At 37.0% G+C, this 26,158-nt stretch overlaps 1 protein-coding gene across 2 annotated transcripts in view; it reads left to right on the forward strand.

Moving 5' to 3' along the window:
• The window catches only part of TMEM87A (transmembrane protein 87A), a 53,506-nt gene extending 32,312 nt beyond the window's left edge, over window positions 1–21,194 (forward strand). Inside the window, exons 8-20 of one of the 2 annotated variants that reach the window (XM_006882979.1) lie at window positions 639–700; window positions 1,733–1,916; window positions 4,149–4,248; window positions 6,184–6,277; window positions 7,879–7,947; window positions 9,669–9,777; window positions 10,702–10,760; window positions 11,806–11,909; window positions 16,449–16,522; window positions 17,579–17,640; window positions 18,425–18,480; window positions 19,795–19,825; window positions 20,610–21,194. In XM_006882979.1, coding sequence (XP_006883041.1) covers window positions 639–700; window positions 1,733–1,916; window positions 4,149–4,248; window positions 6,184–6,277; window positions 7,879–7,947; window positions 9,669–9,777; window positions 10,702–10,760; window positions 11,806–11,909; window positions 16,449–16,522; window positions 17,579–17,640; window positions 18,425–18,480; window positions 19,795–19,825; window positions 20,610–20,651 — 1,046 coding nt within the window. In that variant the 3' untranslated portion in view covers window positions 20,652–21,194. The remainder of the gene's footprint in view (window positions 1–638; window positions 701–1,732; window positions 1,917–4,148; window positions 4,249–6,183; window positions 6,278–7,878; window positions 7,948–9,668; window positions 9,778–10,701; window positions 10,761–11,805; window positions 11,910–16,448; window positions 16,523–17,578; window positions 17,641–18,424; window positions 18,481–19,794; window positions 19,826–20,609) is intronic. The other variant, XM_006882980.1, reaches the window with a different exon arrangement.
• Window positions 21,195–26,158: the final 4,964 nt, after the last annotated feature.

The following is a 26,158-nucleotide window of genomic DNA, read 5'->3' on the forward strand; positions in this document are numbered from 1 at the left end:
CCAGCACACAGCAACAACAGTAACATGCAAATATATTGAACAGTTCCTTGAAAAAGTAACTTAATATTTGGATAATAAAATTATATAAATACATTTCTTTTTCATTTCTCATTAGACTGATTTTAAGAACTTGATTGATACTGTTAAATGGTTAAACCGTGGATATCCCATTCAAATGGATGAATATGCAGAGGAGGGAGCACTACGGATTATCAGTGTTTAGAGCTCATGCCCTTCTCTGGCCCTGGGTATAAGAATGAGGTCATACACTTTCCAAAGGTTGTTAGTGATGTATTATATTAAAATTTATATAAAGTATATTTGGACTTAAAAAAGATAGAAAATATTTGGGGAAATGAGGAATGAGAGCATTTAGCCCGGATTTTAAAGCTTATGTATGGAAGCAAAAAGACATTTCTACTTCTGATATTGCCTGAAGTAAAGACATAAAGGCTTCCAGAGGACACAACATGGACTGTGAGAATACCTAACTTTAAGGTGCTGTAAGAATGTAATGCAATATTTACTAGGATTTAAGTGGTTAAGGATAAATAACTCTTTACTTCTATTAAACAACTTTAAGACAATGTTCTCATTTCTCCATTGATTGAATTCATTCTGAGGCTTGTATTTTGCAGTGACTGTCGAAGTGAAGGGTCCTTATGAATACCTCACGCTTGAAGACTATCCATTAATGATTGTAAGTGAATTTATATTTTTTAACCTAAAGATTAACTTGAAAAATTGTCCGCATTTTGTGGCAATATTTTATTTCTGAATGATTCAATAAATATAGTTTCCGTTTTGGAGTTTTTACAAGAATGTGATCTTAGAGGAGAGATCATAAAACTTCACTGTGGTTCATTTTCTTGTCTTTGAAATGAAGGAGTTTACTGTGGAGTTTTAGAATTGGAAAACACCTCAGAAGCCATCTTATGTTCCATGCTACTGTTGTTAAGAGACTCATAGCATCCCTAATGAACAGCCTATCCTGTGCCATCCTCATCATCTGTGACATAATCAAGTTCACCATTACAGTCATGCGTCAATCCATCTTGAAGATCTTCCCCTCATTTGCTGACCGAGCATCTTTCCAAGCACGCTGTCTTTTCCCAAGGACTAACCCCTCCTAACAACATACCCAGACTCTGTCAGACGAAGTTTCACTATCCTTGCTTCCAAGTAGCACCATGGCTGCCCCTTTTCCAACATTTATTTATCCTTTTGGCAGTCCATGGATGTTCAGCAAAGGCACTGTTTATAATTTCACTTAAAGTTTTCTACTGATAGAGCTTAACCCTTTTCATTGTGTATGTGAAATAGCCTTTAATTTCAAATTTCCTTTGTTCATGAATGTTTTTGTGTTTTCTTCCTCTGTTTTATGGTTTTCCTGTTTTGTAGTGTTATTTTCTTCAAATGTCTCTTCACACCTGCGGTGCTTCCTCCCCCTTCCCCCCCGTTTTCTTTAACACAGTTTTAGATTATGAGCTGAAAAAAAGTTCTTTTAGTAAAAGAAGACAGTCACTTGAGGTTATGTCATGGCCTACTGGCTCAAGAGGAGACAGTTGTTTTGTGTTAAAGTGTTCAGCTCTAAAGAAGTAAAATGATTATTTTTAAGTGGAACATTGTCTTTTTTGTTCTAGTTTGCTAAAACTGTCTATTGATACAAGGTTTAGATACTTGACTATTACGCCTAATTTTCCTCTTCGTCTTTTACCCATTCGGATGACAGTTTTTCATGGTGATGTGTATTGTGTACGTCCTCTTTGGTGTCCTCTGGCTGGCATGGTCTGCCTGCTATTGGAGAGATCTTCTGAGAATTCAGTTTTGGATTGGTGCTGTCATCTTCCTGGGAATGCTTGAGAAAGCTGTCTTTTATGCAGAATTTCAAAACATTCGTTATAAAGGAGAATCTGGTATGTAATCAAAGTGAATTTGCTGTTTTATAAGTTATAGATAACTTTATCATTCTATAGATAAGAAAAAATAAGAAAAGTTTTCCAGCTTTTGTAGTCATTAAACTCACTGCCATCTAGTTGATTCTGACAGCAGCCCTCTCTTGTGGGCTTCTGAGGCTGTAAGTTTTGAGAAAACAATCCACCTTTCTCTGTGGAGCCACTGATAATTTCACACTTTCAGAGATACATGGTCTTTGGGTTAATAGTACAGCTTGCTAGGGACTATGCCACCAGAGCTCCCTCAGTGGTCATTAGGTCTAGGCTTTTAGTTACTTTGGGGTGAACATTCTTCTAAATGATGCGGCAGTGGTCTACTTGCTGTATTGAAATAACCTGGTGTTGCTGTGATGCTGAACGCTGTGCCATAGGTATGTCAAATGCCATAATGGTTACTCATCATAGACAGTGTTTGGTGGAGTTCCCAGATTGATTCAGATTTGGAAGCAGGAGTGGCATCCACTTCCTAAACCATATGCCTCTGGGAACTATGAACATATAGAAACGATGATAGTTATTGAACAGGGTTCAGGTCTTTTGTTCATAGAGTTGCTGTGAGTCACTTAACAACACCTAAGCAGAATCATTATGATTGTGACTTCTTTTTTTAACCTTTTCGTTTATGGGTTCAGTAATACAGGAATAAAGTTATTGAAATCTACTTATAAAGTTATTTTAAATAGTAATGACCATTTGGGGAAATACTATTGCCATACTAGAATCTTAGTTACCGTTGATTTTGTTTTTAAGGTATTATATACATTTAAGGAAGAAAATAAAACACTGCCTATTTAATTGGAGCCCTAGTGTCATGGTGATTAACTGGTTAATTGTTAACCAAATGATCAGTGGTTCCAACCCACCAGTCAGTCTTTGATAGAAAGATGTGGCAGTTGGATTCAGTAAAGAATCTGACTGATTCAGTAAAGAAAGCAAACAACTGAAGCTCTGGTGGCGTAGTGGCAAGAAGCTGCACTGCAATCCCAAAGTCACACAGTTCAAATCCACCAGATGCTCCGCTGGAGGAGGGGCAGTTTCCTCTGGTGCCAGTTGGATCGGATTCAACAATACACCAATGAATAAATAAATATGTTTAAAAAAAAAATTAAAAAAATAAAAGTAAAAAAAAGAAACCAAACTACTTTGGGGTAGTTCTACTCTATCCCACAGGATTACTGCAATTAGGAATCTTTTCAAGGCAAATAGGTTAGATTTTTTTTTTAATTAATTTTAATGCACGTTTACAGAGAGGGTTTTCATTCATTCATTGTTGCACTTTTCTCACTGCCAACCCCCTCCCCCCAATTTGATCTTCTCTTTGAAAAGTAAAAGAAAAATTCTTTCATTGTTATACAATCTCTCCCAGATTTTTTTAAAATAAGATGTGACATTATAAGACATACTCTGATTTCAGAGATGTTAAAATGTAGGGGGAAAATATATCTAAGAATTGATAAAATACCAAGAAAAGAGAGAGTGCTTATGGTTTAGTAAGGTAACCTAGTAATGACAGAAATGATCTTATATTGAAGCTTTTTATGTTATCACCAGTTCTTTCTCTTCAGACCATTGGATTAATAAGAATTCTTGCAAGATGCACAAATTGAATATTTCGTTGGTTTTTGAACATGTGGAAATTAAAACTACATGTATTTATTATACTTTTCTTGAAGTGAGCTCTGATGTCCTAGTGGAGTAGGGAGTTGCACTGCGAACCCAAAGACAGTTTGAAGCCACAGCTGCTACATAGGAGATAGATGGACAGTCTTCCCATGTGATTTACAGGCTCTGAAAAGCTGCTAGAGGGTCAGCTATGAGTTATTTCCAACTTAATGGCACATAAAAATAAAAACAACAACATGTTTTTTTTCCCCAAAGCAAAACATGATATGTTTCAGCAGAAAATTCTCCAGGATGCTATAAATTGCCTGTGTAGAGTGAGATGCTCTGCCAAGAATTTAAAAGGGAGGAGGGAAAGTGGATTGAGCACATCTAGATTGATACATATATGTGCATAATCATGAATAGCATCAACTTGTACATTTTTAAGAATTGCAGTATTCTTTTTTTAGTATTCTTTTTTTAATAGACCAATGCTTAGTCTAAAGACTATAAAAAATCTACATTCTTATAATATATTTGTATCCTTTGGCAAAACTAATATCCTCTCTTCTCCTTTTTTCTCCCTGATAGTCCAAGGTGCTCTAATTCTTGCAGAATTGCTCTCAGCAGTGAAACGTTCACTAGCTCGAACCCTGGTCATCATAGTCAGTCTGGGATATGGCATAGTCAAGTAAGTCTAAACATCCTACATGGAATAACGTAAGAATTTTGATTATACTGAAACTGGGTCATAGGAACTCAGTGTAATATTGCTAAAAGAATTGATACGAGAAGAAACTCTGAAATAACAAAATCTGTTATTTCATAGGTTTGTAAGAGTTGAGAAAATGCTAATGTGTCATTTTACTTAGGATCATCATCTAAAGAAACCCTAGAATTAAGGGACACTGAAATAACCAAACTATTGTAATACATTTATTATTGGAATGTTATTCAGCCAGGATGTTCTTGCAGATTGGGTTGTTTTATTCTGATGAAAGAATATTCCTTCTGCAACAATATTCATTAAAATGTTCTTTTTCATTGAAAATGTTTTAATTGAATGGCTTCTGTATAGTATGCATTGTTCTAGGCTGTAGGCATACAGCAAATAGAAAGAAAGATTTGGAGTTTGCATTTGCAGCAGGAGAAGACATAGGTAAAAACCAAATCAGTTACTAAAAGCATCTAGCATGTTAGTGACAAGTGGATATCAAATAAAAGAGGGATGAGGGAGGCTAGTCAGGAAGTAAAACTTGTATTTTAATTAGGATGGTTGGGGAAGGCCTTAGTTGATAACATGTAAGCAAGAAGACCTGAAGGAAGTAAGGGAGTTATATGTATTTTCTGAGAATATGCCACAATGTGATTAGGTTCTCTCTATTTTTGAAAGTAGAATGGAATTTACAAATGTGTAAGTTAAGACGTGTGATGTGAAGGATCAAAGATAATGCCAACTGGTTAGGTCTTGAGCAAGTAGAAGGATAGAACTGACGTTTACTTAGTCTAGGACTATCATATGGAGTAAATTTGGAGTGAGGGTAAGGTTAGGAGCTCAGTCAAGCACCAACTGAAAATGCACCAGTATTTAAGGAGAAGATGTTGGAATGGAGATACAAATATGTAAGTTATCAGGATATGAAGTTATTAAAAGTCATTAGGCTACCTATGGACTTGTTTTAAGGCAGTGCATATCAAACTGTGTTGCACTAATAAATCACGTGGGAATCTTGTTAAAATGTAGATTCTGACTCAATTTTTATTAAAGATCTAAGAATTCTCTGCTTTAAAATAGAAATTTCAAAAAAGATTTCATGTTTTGTTGACTTTTGAACTTTAATTAATCAAATACAAGTTGACACTGAATTGATTCTAACTCATGGTAAAACGTGCATAGTAAAACTGTTCAGAGGGTTTTTAGGACTCTGCCCTCTCAGAGTCATTGGCAGCTCTGGCTTTTAAGGTGCCTCTGGAGGGGTTTGAATTTTCAGCCTTCCACTTAGTTGAATGCCTGTTTTCACTACCCATGGACTTGAGTTTTCATATGTACTATTAATAAAATGTAGTAGGATGTTTCATTAGATTTAAATTGTTATTTTACATTTTTGATTTGGTAATGATAATTTATTTTTAGTTCTTTTTTTAAAAAGTCTATTTTTTAAAAGTCTTTCTCTTTAAAAAAATCAATGGAATATATACAAATGAAACAATATGATGTGTGGGGAAAAAATTTTTAAAAACCAATGTGATTTTTTGGGGAGATTTGTTTCAAGGTAATAAAACGAAGAAGTAGATGGAGTGTACATAGGGCAGAACTGGTTATAGCTGATGGTTTTTGGCACTCTAATGAGTATGGTGGAGACTTCATGTTTGACTTTTGAGAAAGAGAGGAATTGTGTTGTTAGTAATATGTAGTAATACAGTAATTTCGTTTTAAAATTCTTCGTAGTAACAGCTGTTTTAAAAATGTAGTGACAAAGGATCAGATTTATTATAAAGTTAGGGTTTTTTTCTTATGCGAATTAATTGTGTTCTCTGTAAATTGTTAGTCTGACTGAATGTGAGTTGTTATTAGCTAGTCTTGTGGAATTGTATTCAGTTATTGCTTTCTTTTCTTTCTCCTTAGGCCTCGCCTTGGAGTTACTCTTCACAAAGTTGTGGTAGCAGGAGCCCTCTATCTTTTGTTCTCTGGCATGGAAGGGGTCCTCAGAGTTACTGGGGTCAGTACTGCTTAATATGAGTTTTTGTGGTCAGTTCAAATACATGTTTTTGTTTTAAGGGGTCTGATTGGAAGACTCTCTTGAGATGCTTTGCAGTTTCTGCTAAGTTATCTTTGGGCTGTTTTTAAATACAGGTATAGTTTCTTTGTCCTTGTTTGTCTCCTTTAGAGCTTTCGAAATTTAATGTGTAACTGGGAGTAAATGCTTTGCCAGATGTCTACAGATTTATAATTGTTTAGTTCCCTCATTCCCCGCAGTAGACTGTCTTGGATAAGTGACAAATTTTGGGATCATGTCCTTACTTTTAATGTTTTGTTTGAAAATAACTTTGCTTAACCAGGGTTTGTTGTTGTGTGCCGTCAAGTCGCCTGTGACTCATAGTCACTCTGTGCACAAAAGCTCTGACCCCTGTCCTATCCTGAGCCAATCTCACTTGTTTCCAACACACCTGCCCCCAGTACCCCAGTCACTGAGTCAATCCATCTTATCCAGGGTCTTCCTCTCTTGCACTGTTCCTCCACCCTCCCACACATAGAACCAGGGATTGGGTTTCAAAATTTGTTAAAATGCAAATGTATTTTCATACTGAAGTCATAATTGTACTCTTTACTAATAAAGAAGACTAAAACACTGAGATTTAAATGGTAAAAAATGGTTGAGAGTTAGAAGACGAACCTTTCTGAACCATTGCAATTATTCTCTTATTTAAAATTAAACTCTGAAATAGCCTATTCAAGATTGTAAGTGCTGTATAGACTTCCTTTGCCTCAAGAAAATTTGGCTCAATGATTTGTACAATAAATTACTCCTTAATTAGATTGCTCCTGAATAGATGCAGGTTTATTTTTAAAATCACACTCTTCCATGTGTAATTTCTGTAAACTTTTAGCATTTAACCTTCTGTCCGTTTTCTTTTCCTCCTTCTTTTCCTGCTGTAGTATTTTTCTTACGGCTTGGCTCTGATAGTAAACCTGGCTCTCTCAGCAATTGATGCCTGTATTAATTTATGGATATCCTTTCATAATGCCCTCGTCATTGAGTGATTATGTTGATGCAGATACCATATATTGTGAAAACAAGCAGCATAGTTTTAGGAACAGATACTTTTATTTTGGGGTGAATTCTTTGTAAGATCCAGTTATTTATTACAATGCTGGCAATTACTAATTTTTGGTTTAGAAATGATACAGTAATTTATTAAGTTTTTAAAAGGTGAATAGGGTTTTTTTCAACTTGTTGAAAGGATGGTATTATTGGGGTGGAGGTTTATAAGCACTGTAACTTTCTTGGTATGGTCTTTTCTTAACATGGATCTTAGTTCCCTTAGGAGCTATATGGTGGTCACTTTTTATTGGTACAGCATGTTTTGTTGTATTGAGATTGTTGTAATTGACAATTTGTGTGAAATTGTATATTCCAAGCGATGATGTGCCGGAAGAGAAGACTGATGTAGTAGGTGCCAAATGTTACTCCTTTCATTTTCTTCTAGTTCAAATGCAAAACCAATCAAGATGATTATATAACTGCAGAATGGTATGCTGGTTTCTTCTCTGAGCTTCTCTGGACATCTCTTTTTACCACCTCTTTTTCTTTGTCTGCAGGCCCAGACTGATCTTGCTTCCTTGGCCTTTATCCCCTTGGCTTTCCTAGACACTGCCCTGTGCTGGTGGATATCCTTCTCATTGGCTGTTTGATGGCAGTTCATTTTCTCCCCTTTGAGATGGGTTTCCATTTATTTTTTTTCCCCCCAATGTTCTTATTTTGTTTTTTTAAATTACCCTGCTTGATTTAAATTGATGATTGTTGGTTTAACCTGAGGGCTCAGGTAAGCAGTTTTTTTGTTTGCTTGTTTGCTTTCCACTTTTAAAAATCACACCGGTTGGTAACTGTGGGCTGAGTAAAAAATAAAAGCTACTGTTGGCTTTTCGTTTTCAAGTGAGCAATTCACCTTGACTTTTGACTGACTTGTGTACTTGTTGCTCTAGTTCTTCTCTCTCTTTCAGCCACTAATAATTATTAAATGCTTTGAAAATGAAGAAAATATTTTTATTAAAATGTGGTTTCAACAGTGGAAAATTGTTACTCTTTTGAAGGCTGTGTAGATTTTTGGAGGTTTTAACCTGTTTATAGGGTGAATTTTTTTTTTCTCTCATTCAAAAGCTGGTTTGTGAATACTTCTGTTCTTGGAAACAAATGTATTAATTTGCAGACAAAGTCAACCAGCAGATAAAAACTTTTTGTTCTTCCTCTTCGGCTTCTTAAAAGTGAACATTTGTCTGTCAGAGATTTGGCCTGTCAGGTAAAAGGTTCAAGCTTTAAGACTTTGTCTAAGAGGGATTATTTTTACTTTGTTTTGATTTTATGCATTTGTTTGGGCCTATGTACAATTGCACGGTATTTCTGTATGGATAGACTGTCACTATTTCAGAAAAATGAGTATGAACAAAAATGTATAATTTTGTGAATTGAATGCCTTCCTATGTATCAGAAATGTGTGAAATTGGCATGTCTTGTATCTAAATGACCAAAACTTTTTCTAGGTCAGTATCTTTCCATGTGACTTTTAGAAATAGGAAGAAGGAGGTGGGACTGGGCCATTCATTAAGGCTGGCCAGGTCAAGGATCGTCAGAGTATACAGCAAACTCCAAATCCCTTACTTTTGTATCAGTTCATCCATCATTCTGGAAGTTGGACACAAGAACAGAGATCTTTAACTGTCATTAGTTCCCCATCCCTTGTTCTCTGGGAACTTCTGCTTGGGAATAATGATCAGAAAATGGAGAATTGTTAATTTTGGAACTTAACTGCTTGGGAAGGAATCTCAGCTGATTCTCAATTCAGAATAATACAGGCAACTGATGGTAGGTTCCTCAAGATGGTACAGGGGGACTGAATATAAAGTTCTGTGAGAATGTAAACATGAGTGTAATTATAGTCCTTACATGTGGTTAATGGGACACATTAGACCATAGCTACTAACTTTAAAAAAAAGAGAAAAGATGCTAGCTCCTTGTCTCTTGCCTGTAACTCATTTTTATTTTATCTTCCGTTTGTCTTGCCATTTCTTCTTTTGTATCTTGTTTAATTTTTTTTTTTTTTCTGGAAAACAGCTTCTTTCTTTATTTCTCAAAAAAAATTTTTCTTCTTATATTTTGCATTCCTATTTTCTTTGGGTTCTGCCTTCTCATCAGTGTCTCCTTAACTATGCTGACTTTCTTATTAATCTTGTTAAGGCATGGGGATGTTTATAATGTTAAGTGAGAATAAAAGAGTTGTAGGACCCTGGGTTCCTTATCTTCTGTCATTTATGACCCTAGACCCTCAAATGTTGAAGAGTAATCCATAGTTTATTACTTTTTCTGAATGTTGATTTCCTTGACGTGCAAACACATATTTATTAGCCTGACTCAAACAATGAAGCTACTAAAACTTAGGAGGAACATTGTCAAACTTTCTTTGTACCGACACTTCACCAATACACTCATCTTGGCTGTGGCAGGTAAGTATAAACTTTCTTCCTTCTGTTTAAATGAGTTTCTTAACCTGAGATTCCAGGAGTGGACTTTCCAAAATCACATACAGTTTTTTGCATTTCACTTGTGAAAGGAATCTTTGTCAAATTCTTAATTTAGGTGTGGTTATATATATTTTTAAAAAATTAATAATCAGTTAGATATAATAGATGAAAATCTACTTCAGAATTTAGCTTTCAATTTCTCTCTCTCTCTGTATTCAATTTTTTGAGGCGTGCTTTTTCTTGAGACACATTGGCTTGAGCATCAAGTAGCAGTTGGACTCTTGTAGAAGACATTAACACTTGCTTTGTTGTTATATAAATACTTTTAAATATATGTCACTAATAATAAAATATAGACATGGGGTGGATTATACCTAGGCTAACTTGTTTGCTTCTTGGCTCTTGTACCAGGAATAACAATACGAATGTGGGAAATTATTGTTACTAATAAACAAAATTAAGAATATTTAACAAGAGGCACTTAGCTTTTCAAGTTTCTCTTTTCTGTCTTACTTCTGGATACCATTATATTTTATATTATTGGTAATTATGATAAAAAGAAACATTTCTAATCTTGTTTTCTGTTTCTGGAGTTCTGGATAGAAAATGACAAATATAACTGTCCTTTAAGGACAGGAAGGGTTGAAGAGACAAAGTAGAATCATAATCCAGCTGATTTCTCTGTAGTATTAACATGTACCATGGATCTTGCCTACGGTAGATGTTCAGTAAATTTTTATGATATAAATTTGTTAATAATAGAAAATTATTGTTAACGTATTGGGAGTTAATGAACTGTAGATTTACACTAAACCTAGTTAGAGAATGTAAAATGTGTGTGTAGGGGATACAGGTGAGGAAGATCCACTATTCATAACTTGACCATATTTTCTGATTTCCTTTTAGCGTCTATTGTGTTTATCATCTGGACAACCATGAAGTTCCGAATAGTAACTTGTCAGTCGGTAAGTTAAAAGCTTATGCATTTATGAATAGTGTATTGTATTACACACAAATTATATTATTGATTATATTATTGGTTGTGTTCTGGTAAAATATGAACCTTCTAAGACATTAGGGCGAGACCACCACTCTGTGAGTTAGAGCTCTCTCCTTATGTGTTACTGTAAGTATTCTGTACTATCATGGTGCTTGGTATAACAATTTTTAAGAATCCGACTATCCCAATAGTGGGAGAAAATTCAGATAAGGATAACCACTGCCATCTGCCATAAATCTTTCCTTAATGAAAATTCACAAGCTTGAAATCTAGAGCACTGATCATTTAAGTATGTGTGAATAAGGATAATCTGAATAGTATCTTAACACAAAGAGTGGCTGATTAGGTTAATAAAATATAGCATTTCTTTGGAGGCAGTTAAGACTCTATGTAGGTAAAAAAGAAATGAAAAAAATAAACAAACCTACTGTGTGTTGGAAGCAGGAGTGGCATCTACTTCCGAAACCATATGCCTCTGGAAACTCTACAGATTTGGAGAAACGATGATAGGTAAAGGCAGGCTTCAGAGCTTTTGTTCATAGAATTACAGAGTCATGCTCAGCTTGATGACAATCAACAACAGTTGTGTGTTAGAGAGCTCTGGTGCCCTAATGGTAAGCTGTGGTGCAATCCCAGAACACGTGGTTCAATCCACCAGCTGCTCCATGAGAGAGGGATAGGCAACCTCTTCTGTAATTTACTGCCTCTGAAAACCTACTGGAGGATCAGCTCTGAGTTGGTTCTGACTGACAGTGACAGCACACAGAACAACTGTAATGTTACTTTCTCTTACATGTATAAAAACCCTTTCCTCGTAGCTGTAATGAAACTCCATTCAATGTTATTTTTTTTCTTTAGCAACAGTAAGCACTGTTAAAGAAACTAAATTAATTTACTTTGTGTCTTCAACCCTTTGCACAGTTCCTAGCAAACCAAAATACCCAAACTGTTCTTATGCTATGACAAAGGCTTGCAAATATATAAATAAACATACTTTTCCCTTTTACTAGGACTGGCGGGAGCTGTGGGTTGATGATGCCATCTGGCGGTTGCTGTTCTCCATGATCCTCTTTGTCATCATGGTTCTATGGCGACCATCTGCAAACAACCAGAGGTTCTCAGATTCTTCTTATTTACTCTGCTGATCAGTGCACGGCCATGGCATCAGTAAAGGGTGGTACACTGGGTAACAGTGTCAAGTCTGTGCCATAATGGGAGAAATGGCAGGTCTGCAGTTAGGAGAATTCTAGCTCTGCTGCTTACTTGCTTTGTGCTTTTTGACATGCAGCCCCTTTTCACCTCTCCAGGCCTGGTTTCCTTTTCGTGTAATGCACAGAAGTTGAGCTAGTTAATGTGAAGTCTCTTTTAGCTTTGCCTCTTCTATAATACCAGGTTATTCCTATTTTAATTAGAGCTGTGTGTAGATTAGATCATTACAGTTGCTGAAAGAGGCTCTCCTATCTAATATTCAGAAGGATAAAATAATCTGAATAGTCTGAAGCCCAGCTTACTTTGAAAACTTAATGATTAACTTTGGCTTTAAAAATCCATTCGTAATCCACTAGATGCTCTGCTGGAGAAGGAGGAACAGTCTCCTCCTATACCAGTCAGATCTGATTTGACGGTACACACCAAAAAATAATGAAATAAAATTCCATTTGTGAGGGAACTCTGGTGTCCTCGTGGCAAGAAGCTGTACTGCAATCCCAGAGGTGTGCAGTTGGGATCCACCAGATGCTGTACTGAAGAAGGAGGGACAGTCTCCTCTTGTATCAGTCAGATCCCATTTGATGGTACACACACACAAAATAATAACATTTTTAAAAAAAATCTATTTGTGAATTTTGTCAAACTATGAGTAAGTCTCAATTGTTTAGGAATTGGTTACCTTTATTTTGTGACTATCCATGCTTTTGTTTCCCTCCAGCCTTTTTTTTTCTTCCGCCTTTGTTTTTAGATGTTGTTTTGTGCTGTTAAGTTACTTGCGACTCATGACCCTATGAATAATAGCTCTGAATCCTTTCCCATCCTGACCCAATCTCAGTGTCTCTTACATACCTGCTTCCATAACCCATTACTATTTCAGTCCATCTCATCCAGTGTCTATAAAGAGAATATGCATCCCTGATGTACTCTTTTGCTGATTTTGACCCATGTAGTGTTTTTCTGCTCCATTCTAACTACTACTTCATGATCCAAGTGTAGGTTTTGCATGAATACAGTTAAGTATTCTGGGATTCCCATTCTTCTCAACATTAGCCACAATTTTTTGTGATCCACACAGTCAAATGCCTTTACATAATCAATGAAACACAGAGATTCCTGTGGTACTCTTTAGTATCTCAGCCAGAATCCATCTGACATTTGCTTCTATGTCCCCAGTGCCACGACATCTTTTAAAACCATCTTACATTTCTGGCAGTTCTCGGTCAATACTGTTCTTGTCATTTTTGGATAATTTTCAACAGAATTTTGCTTGCATGTGGTATTAGTGATATTGTTTGATAATTTCCACACTGTTGGACACCATTTTTGGTGATAGGAATATATATGGATCTTTTCCAGTCAGTTGACCAGCTAGCTGTCTTCCAGATTTCTTGGCACAGCCTGGTAAGCACATCCAGGGCTGCATCTGTTTGTTGAAAAATGTTACTTGGTATGCCATCAATTCCTGGGACCTTATCTTTTGCCATTTCCTTCCACTTGAACTTCCTCTTTCATCACCATTACCCCTTGGTCATATGTTGTTTCATGAAATTTCCCTGTGTTAGCCAGTTCTTTTTGATACAGCCACTCCATGTATTCCTTTCCTTCTTTTGATAGTTAAGTGCTAATTTTAAATAATCCTACCACTGAAGACAGAGAGTGCTGGTTGCTTAATGGTAAGAAATTGCTCTGGCAATTCAAAGGCATGAGGTTCAAACTCCTACATGGGAGAAATTTGAGCAGTCTCTTCCCTTGTGATTTTACTGCTTCTTAAAACCTGTTGGTAGGTTCCCACTTGCAGGTACTCAACAACCACCACCTCCAAAGAAGGAAAAGGATGTGACGGTATTGTATCTCAGTAGGTAATTTTATGTTCAAAATAAAAAGCAACAGATTTGAAAAGAAAATAGATGTTCTCCCATGCCATGAAAATAGCTTTGTTGGCTTTTCGTACTGCTAACTTAGTGTATATTTATGGCGAGGAGATCAGCCAATAGCAGGTAGTCATGAAACAAAACAAAAAGAAATGAAATCTGAACTCATACCATTTAGAAAGAACTTTTTATACTGATGATCTATTGACTTTCTGCTTTGTTCACTGTATATATGTTTGTTTATATATATTTATTTTTATTTATACATACAACACACAACACACACACACACACACAGAGTGCTTTTGCCAAAGCACTTCTCCAAAGTGAAGAGCAAGAATATTAGTTTAAAAACTGAGGTGAGGTGAGTGAGCTCTGGTGGCCTAGTGGCAATAAGCTGCTCTGCAATCCCAGAGGTCTGTGGTTTGAATCCACCAGATGCTCTGCTGGAGAAGGAGGGGCAGTCTCCTCCTGTACTAGTCAGATCTCATTTGACGGTACACACACACAAAATAATAAAATAAAAGTATAAGTACATACTTACATACAAACAAGCAAACCTGAGGGGAGCTTTTCTAAGAAGATATCACCCAAAGTGAAGAAGAAAGCCCCTGACCCTCAAAAAACTGCGAAACTAAAGCCAAGGTAAAGGTGTTAAAGGCCAAGAAGGCAGTCCTGGAGGGCATCCATAGCCTTTAATAAAAAGAAGATCTGCATGTCTTCTTCCAGTGGCCAGAAATGCTGAGACTCTGAAGGCAGCCCAAATACCCCCAGAAGAGCACCTCCAGGAGAAACAAACTTGACCACTATGCCATCATCAAGTTTCCTCTGATCAGTGAGTCAGCCATGAAGAAAATAGTAGATAACAGCATACTTGTGTCCACTGTAGATGTCAAGGCCAACAAGCACCATTTCAAACAAGCTATGAAGAAGCTCTGTAACATTGATGTGGCCAAGGTCAACAACCTTGATTAGGCCTAATATAGAGACTTCAACTTGCGCCTAACTATGATGCCAACAAATCTTACCACCAAAATTGTAACGATCTTTTTATTTTACCTTATTATTTTGTGTGTGTGTACCATTGAATCTGATCTGACTTGTATAGGAGGAGATTGCCCCTCCTTCTCCAGCAGAATATCTGGTGGATTCAAACTGCGTACCTTCGGATTGCAGCAAAGTTTCTTGTCACTAGGCCACCAGAGCTCCCTTTGGAATCATCTTAAGTGAGTCCACCTGGCTAATTCTAAATACAAATTTTTCTCAACACCACCCCCCCCCCCAAAAAAAAAAAGACTAAGGTGCTCCTAATCCAAGCCATGATCTTTTAGATTACTTGTTATGTGTCTAAAAGTTGGACAATGGCTGAGGATGACAAAGGCTATAAATTGAACGGGAGGAAGTTTCCCATCTTTCCCCATAGAACCACTGCTGGATTCAAAACCTCAGAGGAACAGCCTCTGGATTAGCAGTGTATCTCCATACAGATTATTATATTATATTATATTATAAACTCCAGTTATAGTAGTTTCCCACTATTCTTGGATTTAAAGACTTAAAAACAAGGTAGAATTAACACAGAGGGCAACAAAATTTGAAAGTACAATGAGGTCCAAGTTTATGTATACTGGGAGTTACTTGTTTTTCATCCTAGTAACAGCTTTGTGGAATCTCTTGAAAGTTGGGAAGGATAGGTATCTCAAGACATACCAGTTTGTAAATTATCTAATATAAATAAAAACGACTTATCTGCTAGGCCTTCATCATCTTTCTCTACTTAAAAACCCGAGATTTTAAATTATATGAGAAGCTCACAATCAGACCTGAGATTTAAAACTATATGAGAATTCACTTACCTGTATGATATATATCCTTGTAAATGAATGCTTACTCTGTGTCATGAATATTCTACATATTTTGTTATTTAAGTTCTTTTTGTTGTGCTGGTGGTCTGAGTGAGGATCCAAAAAGCAAATGGACCTTACTTTCACCCATTCATACACATTCTGCTCAGCAACACCAGTTTCAATACTCATGATGCAGTTGCACTTCGCATACCACCTCCCTGTAACTGCTCTCCATCATCCCTTCTATACCTTATGTCTTCCTTTTCTTTAGATAAATATGCTCATCATTCACTATAGAACATTGCCTTTCTGTTCACTCATCTTAACATGTGCCTTTTCTCTCTACTAATTTTTACTTCATCCAGAGAGGGCCCTTCCTATCGCTGGTAACCGTGTATAACTTACTTTCATAAAACACATTAAGAGTAATGCTCTTTTATTATCTCCATTTACAGATGAGGAAACTGGGGCACAGAGAGATTAAGTTTCTTGTCTAAGGTCACAGGTAATATGTAGCAGAGCTTGAACCCAAACATTTATTCTGTCCCTGTAATGCTTTTTCCTTGCTAATTAGGGTAATTGAGAGCTTTCTGATGGGGCGGAATTATTTAATATTAGCTGATTTTATGAATGAATAAAGTTGCACATTCCTCAGTTAGTCCTGTAAAATCCAAAGATTGGAACAATTTGTGTGATTTTCTTAATTTGCTTTGCTCTTGCTCTTAGATTTGCATTTTCACCGTTATCTGAAGAAGAGGAGGAGGATGAACAAAAGGAACCTATGCTGAAAGAAAGCTTTGGTAGTTAAAAACTCCCTTTCTTCTTACTTCACATGTCTTTTCTGATTCTTAGTACATAACATTTCTAACTTGGTCAAAATCAAGTTATAAGTGCACTGTTTATTATTTTATAATTTTATTGTTCCTCAGTTTGTTATTTGGTAAGATAGGATGAAGGAATAAATAAGGATATGAAGTCAGGGTATATTCCATAAATAAATGTATATTACAGGTCCAATTTAGAAGGCAGTGGTGACTCAGTAGTAAAATTCTTACCTTTTAGTCCAGAGATCTGTAGTTGATGCCTAGCCAGTGTACCCACAGTATAGCCACCACTTCTCTGTTAGTGGAAGGTTGCATGTTGTGATTATGTTGAACAGGTTTCAGCAGAGTGTCTAGATTTTAAAATGAAGAAAACCTGGTGATCTACTTTGAAAAATCAGCCAGTTGAGGGTAGAGTTTAGGTACTATATAAGTGACAACCAGCTGGTTAATGGGTTTCGTCTCCTTAAACATGAGATTGCTATGGCTGAGGTCCACTCTTGAGGTAACTGACAATAGTACCAGCCAACAAAGGTCCAGTTTATTTACTGAGAGTTGAGCTGAAACTTTCAGCTTCATAGCATGAGCTTAAAGATGGAGAAGCATAAATTATGTTTACTGCATTGAAGCCAATGAGGAAGAGAATAGTTTAAAATTAATATATTTTAGGGCATTATGATTATCATAAGAGTCCGAAATGGGGGTTGCAAAGTGGAGTATATTGGGTGCAGGGGTGGGGGGGCGGCGGATTGTGTGCAAATGAACGAGTTTGTCTTTTGCTTTTCAAGGAGAGGAGTGAACTGGGGGTGGGGTGGATGGGGAAAAAAGCTCAACAATAGATGAATGGAATTCCAAAATCTCCCTAGATGTTCATTGAAATGAATAATAATAATAATAAAATTTAAAAAAAAAAGATGGAGACTCACCAAGGGTATGATATTCCATGTTTAAAGGCTTAACCAAAATATTTTATACCCCATTTTTGCTGATTATGGATGAATTTAATCAATCTTTCCCTGCCTCTCCTTCTTGTAGAAGGAATGAAAATGAGAAGTACCAAACAAGAACCAAATGGAAATAGTAAAGTGAATAAAGCAGTAAGTATTACTTCTTTTCCTAAATTAAGCATTTAAAAAAATTTTGGAGGGTTATGTGTTATATGTACATTTTTAAAGCAGTGACAAAACGGGATTTTATTTAAGGCTTAATCTTTAAGTAGATAAATTACTGTGTGCTGAAAAAATATCAGACGGATCTGGTGGTTTTGTTCAGTGATTTTTATCAATGAAATTATAGTCACATTAATCACCAAAAGCCTGCTCTGTGGTAATGACAAAGGGGTTTTCAGTCAGCAGTTTTTTTAAGAATTGTATGCAGTGATTTTCCATTAAGGTCTCTCATATTTGTCTCAGCTTTTTTTTTTGTCTCAGCTTTAGGGAGCAAAGTCTACATGAATTTCTTGAATAAAAACTCTTTAGAAAAGAGCATTTAAAGATATAGAACATAATTGTGTATTTTGTGGCTTTTAAAATTTATTTACTTAACTTTTCTGTCAACAGCCTTATTTACCATGTGAATGTACTTCAGAGGGGTAATGTTGAAAATAAAGATTTTAGAACCACTGAGCACTTACTTGAAGGAGCTCTGATGGCTTAGTGGTAGAGAATTGTACTGCCGACACAAAGGTACACTGTTCAAATCCACTGGTTGCTCCACAGGAGAAAGATGAGTAATTTCTTCTCATGGATTTACTGCCTCTAAAAACCTGTTGGAAGATCAGCTGTGGATTGGTTCTGACTCAGTGGTACACAACAACATCAGGTACTTATTTGAGAGGTACTGTTTGGTACATTTTAGTAACAGGTATTTTTATGTTCCCAGCAGGAAGATGATTTGAAGTGGGTAGAAGAAAATGTTCCTTCTTCAGTGACAGATGTGTAAGTTATTGAATCTTAGCACAAAAATTCTACTTAATAGTACTGCTATTATTATTTTAATATATTTTCTGAAGAGCATGTTATTGTTATGTGCTGTCAAGTTGCTTACGACTCATAGTGACCCTATGTACAACAGCCCTAAACTCTGCTCTGTCCTGTGCCAATCACACTGTCTCTGACACGCCCATCCCGATTACCCCAGTCACTGAATCAATCCACCTCATAGAGGGCCGTCCCCTCCTGCGCTGTCCCTCCACCCTACCAAGCATGTCCCTCTCCAAGGACTGGTCCCTCCTTACAGCATGTCCAAAGTATGTTAGACGGAGCCTCAGAATCCTTGCCTCCAAGGAGCCACCCGGTTTAACCCTTTCCAGGATGAATCTGTTTGTTTTCCTAGCAGTCCATGGTACCTTCAATACTCTTCTCCAGCACCACAGCTCAAAGGCATCAATTCTCCTTCTATTCTCCTTAGTCATTGTCCATCTCTCTGATGCATAACAAGTGATTGCGAAGACCATGGCCTGTATCAGATGTGCCTTAGTCTCCACAGAGACACCATTGCTCTTCAGTACTTTGGAGAGATCCCTAACAGCAGACTTTCCCATCGCAATACCTCTTTTAATTTCCTGGCTACTGGTGCCAAGAGTGTTGACTGTGGAGCCAAGCAAACTAAAGCTGTGAACAGTCTCAATCTCTTCACCATCCATCCTGATGCTGCCCATTGGTCCAGTGGTGAGAATCTTTGTCTTCTTGACATTGAGCCTCAATCCATATTGGAGGCTGCAGTCCTTGATCCTCTGCAGCAAGTGCTTCAGCTCTTCCTCAGTTCTGAAGAGCATACTAATGAAAATATTTATAATTAACTCTAGAAGAGAAGGAAATAATTAGAAGACAAGGAATGATACATAGACAAAAAAAAATTTAGATTATTAACTCAGATGAAATATAAATATGTGAAATGCTTGGCTATCTTCTGAAAAGCATTGAGTTAATCCTTTTGAAAATCTTGAGTTCTTTTCCCAGGACTATAATTTTAATGAACCCTTGGTCCTATTAAAACATAGAACATGTTTATCTTTTCTATATAGTTCTAGATTGTTGTGATTTTTATTTTTTTTTTATGTTTGCTTCCCTCTCTTTACGCCTTTTCTGAAAGGGCCATTGATGAGCTGTAAATCTTAGATAATTACAAAAAAGCTTTAATTTATATTGTCCTTTTTGAACTGTTTTATATTCCTTATACCTTTCATATTCCTTATGTAGACAATTATACACTGTTCAGTTTAACAGTTGGGGTTTTTTTTTCCTCTGTAGAGCACTTCCAGCCCTTCTGGATTCAGATGAAGTAAGTAGTCTATTGGCAGAAGCTCTGGATCTAAGGATCCATTTTTCTTTCCTGCCTATTCTGCCTCCTGAGCTTTATCCCTGGGCACATGCTACTCTGATCTTCTATGGTTGGCTGGTCTAGGGAGTGTTATTCACCTTATAGGCCTGTCTGTTGTTTGCTCATTTTTTGTCTTTAGAAATGCAAATTTGTGCTCGCTTCGGCAACACATATACTAAAATTGGAACGATACAGAGAAGATTAGCATGGCCCCTGCGCAAGGATGACACGCAAATTCGTGAAGCGTTCCATATATTAAAAAAAAAAAAAAAAAAAAAAAGAAATGCAAATTTAATTTTAGCCTAATCTGGGCAAAAATATTTATTATAGACATTTAGTTTTTGTAATTAATAATTTGGTATAATGTTGTTGCTGCATTGGCCATAGTCGTGACCAAATCTTTGCCAACATACTTCATTTTTACTTCAAATTAAATTCCTGAATCAGAGGAAATACACCTTTATTTTTATTAAAGCTTTAATCATAATAAAGTCCTCATAAAATAATTTTTGTTTGTATCATTTCTTTTGATTTGTAGTTTGATACTCAGAAGCTAAGTGATTTTGATTCAGTTGCTCTTAGGTGGAGCCTCTTCACTTATTTCAAAATCTTTGTAGAAGATTAAGAAGAATTTCTTTCACTATGTAATCAGCATAACAAGTTCTTATGAGAAATGCATGTGGGAACTCTGTGTGGAAGATAATTGGACTGTAGCTCACTTAAAAAAATTTTTTTTTCTCCATAGGAACGAATGATTACACACTTTGAAAGGTCTAAAATGGAGTAAAGATTAGCACGAATTGCAGTTGAAGATGGCTAGTATCAGGGAAGAGATCAGCTTCTGTGTCAGTCTTCTACCACTGCTCCATGGGGTTAAAGGAGGCAAGGACTTCCTGATCTGTTTCTTGATCTTGGTGCATTGGAACTAGCGAGAGCTGTCAAGACAAGGAGAATCTTGCTGAAAACAAGTTCATAAGATGAGAACAGTCTACAAGTTTCTAATTTCCAACATTGATGCCCTTTCCCCACCCTGACATGGATGTTTATGCAACTTTACATGTGCTGTTCCTGAACCTTTGATAATCTTTCAGTTGTTTAATTTGTCAAACTAAAAAGTTTAACATCTTCCAAAGGACTTAAGACATTAAGGTCACAATATGTAATCTCCAGGAACAACTGCCTGTGCTTTTTATTTATTTGGGAGTGTTGTAGGTAATGGGGGAAATTGTTAATTGTCTTTCAGTTTCCTGGGAAGCCAAGGTTACATCTTGCAGAGATAGTTCTAAAAAACAAAGGGCTCTTCTGTGTTAAGGAGCCATGGTTAAAACAACATTAATAACAGAGAAACTTACAGTGTGTTGAGATCATTTAAAAACGCAAAATCAAGTGCAATTTTGTTTACAAATGGTGTATATTAAAAGATTTTTCTATTTCAGATGTAACTTAGAAAGAGATATTAGCTTAACTCTTTTGACATCTGCTATTGTGACACATCCCATTGCTGGCAATGTGGTGCACACTCTGGTACTTTTAACTACTGTTTTGTAAGCCTCCCAGGGTGGCATTGTGACGTTCCAGGCAATGCTTTGTTTGCCTTCATGCATTCACTGAGTGTTGCACTAGGTGCAGGGGAGTGCTCTATCTCAGCGTGGGAACGAGCCCCCAGCTAGAGGACTAGCTATAATGCTTCAGAAAGGAGCTTAATACACAGGAAACGGGTCCTTCTGGCTTAATTTAAACAGTTATTCCTGCATGACATGGTGTGGAGGCCCTGTACTGCTGCTCATTCTTTAGGATTGACTGTTTTTATATCTGGTGTTGGTTTAGAGATTGTTTATAAGAGGCATCACAAGGTGATGGGATTCATTTGAAGCACTATATTTGTTTTAATGGTTTTATCCAATTTTGCCTTCCCAAGATTTTTGTTCTACATAAAAATTTCATGCCACTTTTTAATATAAAAAATTTTAACAAAGCTAATGTTTTTCTTATTTTTAAGACTTACTCTCTTAAACCCTTTTATCTCCTAAATTCATTCTTGAGAGAATTTTCTTCCATTCCTTTTCTAGGTAGTCCGGAATTCTCTTTAGTCCAGTGACAAAAATCACCAACTCAGTAATGAAGTGTGAACATTTATGTAACATTTCTTTATAGCTTTCAACAATGATGTTTAAAAAAACAACAAACAGCACATCTTTATGGAACAATACTATGAAGAATTGATTATTTTCATGCTAACCTGTTAGCATAGGTTCTTAATTCAGTTCTTGAATAATAAAACTTCTCAGTGTATGATAGTTAATGATACTGCAGGATAGTTATTGACGTGACACTAAGAAAGTAAAACAAAACTTGGAGTTTTGTTTTGCAGGAGTGTATTGTAAAATTCTTAATTGGTTCGGACCTGAGAATGCTTTCTGTTTTCTCTTAAGGCTCCCTGTGTCACAGGGAATAATATGGTACATCATGTCTTAGGACAGATTTAGAAAGAATTTATACTTTGACAAAGACTCTTACCTTGGAGCTTTCGTTGTTTATTTTAGACTTAAATTTTGGGACAGGAACTAAAAACACTTTCCTCCAAAACAGCAACTGGTAATATAAATTTTTTTAAAAATTCAAGATAACACAACACTTATCTACCAGTCTTTATGTTTCTGACTACTTTAAAAATATCATTTATTTGATTTTCAGAAATAGCATTTGGTAAAAATACTTGATGTTTTCTAGGGGGAAATGGGAAAGATTGGCGAATACAGTTTCTTTTTTAAGATTAATTCAAGTTTTGTTTTTATTAAGTTTCCAGAGGGAATACTGTGGTAACCTCAGATAATGCAGGATAAATATTAGGAACATAGCAACTTTCCTAAAAGGAATGTGAAGATTGTGAGATCTGATTTGAGAGAGTTGAATTGCTGAGAGAGTAGCAATTTGAAAAAACGAGGTTAGTTTTATTCATTTCTAGAAATTAGTAAATCAACTTTTGTGCCTAGACCCATGTTTCTAAAAATGTGATCATAAGACCACAGTAACATCAGCGGTCCCTGGTTATCTAGTGTTGAGAAGCTGCTCTGCAATCCTGAAGGTAGGTAGTTCAGGCCCACCAGCTGCCCTGCAGGAGAAGGATGGGCAGTCTCCTGTGCAGAGTCCTTCTGACTCTACAATATACAACAACTCAGGAGCTAAAAAGCTCTCTGATGACACCTCAGAGTCATCATGGTAGTTCGAATCTACCAGCCACTACTAGCCACAGTAGAAAAATAGACAATCTTCTTATGTGTAATTAGTCTTCAAAACATCTACTGGAGGAAGAGCTATGAGTGTTTGGTGTTGGTTTAACTCTGGATCTACTGAACTACAACTGACTTTTCAAAGAATACCAGGTGATTTATTTGTATTTTAAAGCTTGAGATGTCATATCTAGTGGATAAGAGCCCAAAATTGCCACCAGTTCCACACACTGAACAAGACACACACACACAGCAAATATTTTAGCAACTCATTGCCATCAAGTTGGAATGGCGACGAGTTGAGTTGTTAACTCTTCCTGGTTGTAAATATCAAGGAAGGAGATTGCACATCTTCTAAGTTGTTGTTGTTATGTGCCGTCGAGTCACTTGCGACTCAGCGACCTTATGTACAACAGCCCTAAACTCTGCTCTGTCCTGTGCCAATCACACTGTCTCTGACACACCCATTCCCATTACCGCAGTCAATGAATCCACCTCATAGAGGGCCTTCCCCTCCTGCGCTGTCCCTCCACCCTCCCAAGCATGATGTCCCTCTCCAAGGACCTGTCCCTCCTTACAACATGTCCAAAGTATGTTAGACGGAGCCTCAGAATCCTTGCCTCGAAGGAGCCACTCGGTTTAACCCTTTCCAGGAAGAATCTGTTTGTTTTCCTCAATACTCTTCTCCAGCACCACAGCTCAAAGGCATCAATTCTCCTTCTATCTTGCTTAGTCTCTGTCCAACTCTGATGTATAACAAGTGATAGCAAAGACCATGGCTGTATCAGATGCACCTTAGTCTCCAGAGAGACACCATTGCTCTTCAGTACTTTGGAGAGGTCCCTAACAGCAGATTTTCCCATGGCAATACCGCTTTTAATTTCCTGGCTACTGGTGCCGAGAGTGTTGACTGTGGAGCCAAGCAAACTAAAGCTGTGAACAATCTCAATCACTTCATCATCCATCCTGATGCTGCCAATTGGTCCATGGTGAGAATCTTTGTCATCTTCTTTTATTTATTTGTGTGGGGGTTTTTTTAGAATCTTTGTCTTCTTGATGTAGCTGCTGGCAAATTCAAGCCACCAGAGAACCTTGGCTTTTGAGTTAGTACAACTACTGTACTGAGCCAGCCTCACTGACTCTGACAGATCTACTCCCATTGCCCCAGTTACTGTCTCCGTCTCATCTAGGGTCTTCCTCTCCTGCGCTGTCTCCTTCTCCAAGGACTGGTTCCTCCTGGCTATAGGCCTAACATATGTGAGACAGCTTAAAAATCCTAGCCTCCAAGGAGAAACGTGGTTTCACCCTCTCCAAGACAAACCTGTTTATTATCTTGGCAGTCCATGGTATGTTCAAGACTCTTCTCCAGCACCACAATTCAAAGGCATCGATTCTGTCATCCTCATTATCTAGCTTTCTGATGCATGGCAAGTAATTGAGAAGACCATGGCCTGGATCAGGTGCACCTTAGTCTCTAGACAGACATCATTGCTCTTCTATACTCTGGAGAGATCCTTGACAGCAGATTTTCCTGATGCAATTTCTCTTTATTTTCCTTACTACTGATGCCGAGTGTTGATTGTGGAGCTGAGCAAGCTGTAATTGTTAACCATCTCCATCTATCATGGTGCTGCTAATTGGCCCAGTGGTGAGAATCTTTGTCTTCTAAGTGTTAAACTTCAATCCATATTGAAGATTACTGTCCTTGACCTTCTGCAGCAAGCACATCAGATCCTCCTTGGTTTCAGCAAGCAAGGCCTGTGTCATCTGCATAGCACAAGTTTTTAATAAGTGTTTCTCCAATCCTGATGCCACATTCCTCTTCACAAAGCCCTGCTTCCTGAATGATCTGTTCTGCATACAGATTGAAAAGGTATAGGGACAAGATGCATCCTTGATGCACTCCTTTCCTGATTTTGAGCCGTGTAGTGTTTCCTTGCTCTGTTTTGAGGACTGCTTCCTAGTTCAAGTACAGGTTTTGTATAAGCACAGCCAAGTGTTCTGGGATTCCCTGTCTCCTCAAGATGAGACAAATTTCTTGTGATCCACACATTCAAATGCCTTTGGATAGTCAATGAAACATAGCCTTCAATATATGGATTACATCTTAACAAAAATCCTCACCACTGGGTCAATAGGCAATGTCATGATAGAAAAAGTATAGAAATTGTCAATTACTTTGATCCACATCAACACACTTGGTACCAGTGTCAGGAAACCAAAAGACATGTCACATTAGGGAAATCTGCTTTCAGGGACCTCTCCCAATTGCTGAAGAGCAACAATATAGATATAAAGACAAAAGCTCTCCTGATCTAAACCATGATTTTTTCAGTTACTTGTTATGCATCTGAAAGTTGGACAATAAATAAGGATGACAGAAGAATCAATATTAAAAAAGTCAAGTTGTGTTAGGCAAGAGTACTAAATGTCCTGTGGACTGCCAAAAGAACAATATGTCTTGGAAAGTGCAACCAAGGTGTTCCTTTGAAGCAAGGAGAATGAAGTTTTGTCTTGCATGCTTTGGTCATGTTAGCAGGGACCAGTCCTTGGTAAAGGACAAAATGCTTGGAAAAGTGAATGGTCAGCAAAGGAGGGGAAGACCCTCAATGAGATGAAATTCACACAGTAACTTAAAAGTGGGCCCAAAGATAAGAGATGAGGACAGCATAAGATAGGATAGGGTTCAAATCTAGTTTCTGTAAGGTAGCTATGCATTGCAGTTGACAACACCAAAAACTTATTCTGTTTGTCTAGTGGTGAGTTTTGCCAACTCAAAGGCAGGCAGTATAGTCCACCAACTGCTTTGAGAGAAAGAGCAATATATTCATTCCCATGCTAGCTACTGCCTCTAAAACCCCTTTGAAGGGTCAACTGAGATCTGACTCAGCAATGCATTAGAGACTGACTATATAGTATGTGTGTTGATTGCTTTCAAGTAGAGCACAACTCATAGCAACCCTACGAACAAAAGGCCTGAAGCCCCTCTACAACTACTGACATTTATCAAAGTTCATAGTTTCCAGAGGCAAATTATTTAGGAAGTGGATGCCACTCCTGCTTC

This window comes from Elephantulus edwardii, unplaced genomic scaffold, assembly GCF_000299155.1.
Source record: "Elephantulus edwardii isolate Elephantulus edwardi_28Jun2011 unplaced genomic scaffold, EleEdw1.0 scaffold00026, whole genome shotgun sequence".
NCBI classification, from domain to species: Eukaryota; Metazoa; Chordata; class Mammalia; order Macroscelidea; family Macroscelididae; genus Elephantulus; species Elephantulus edwardii.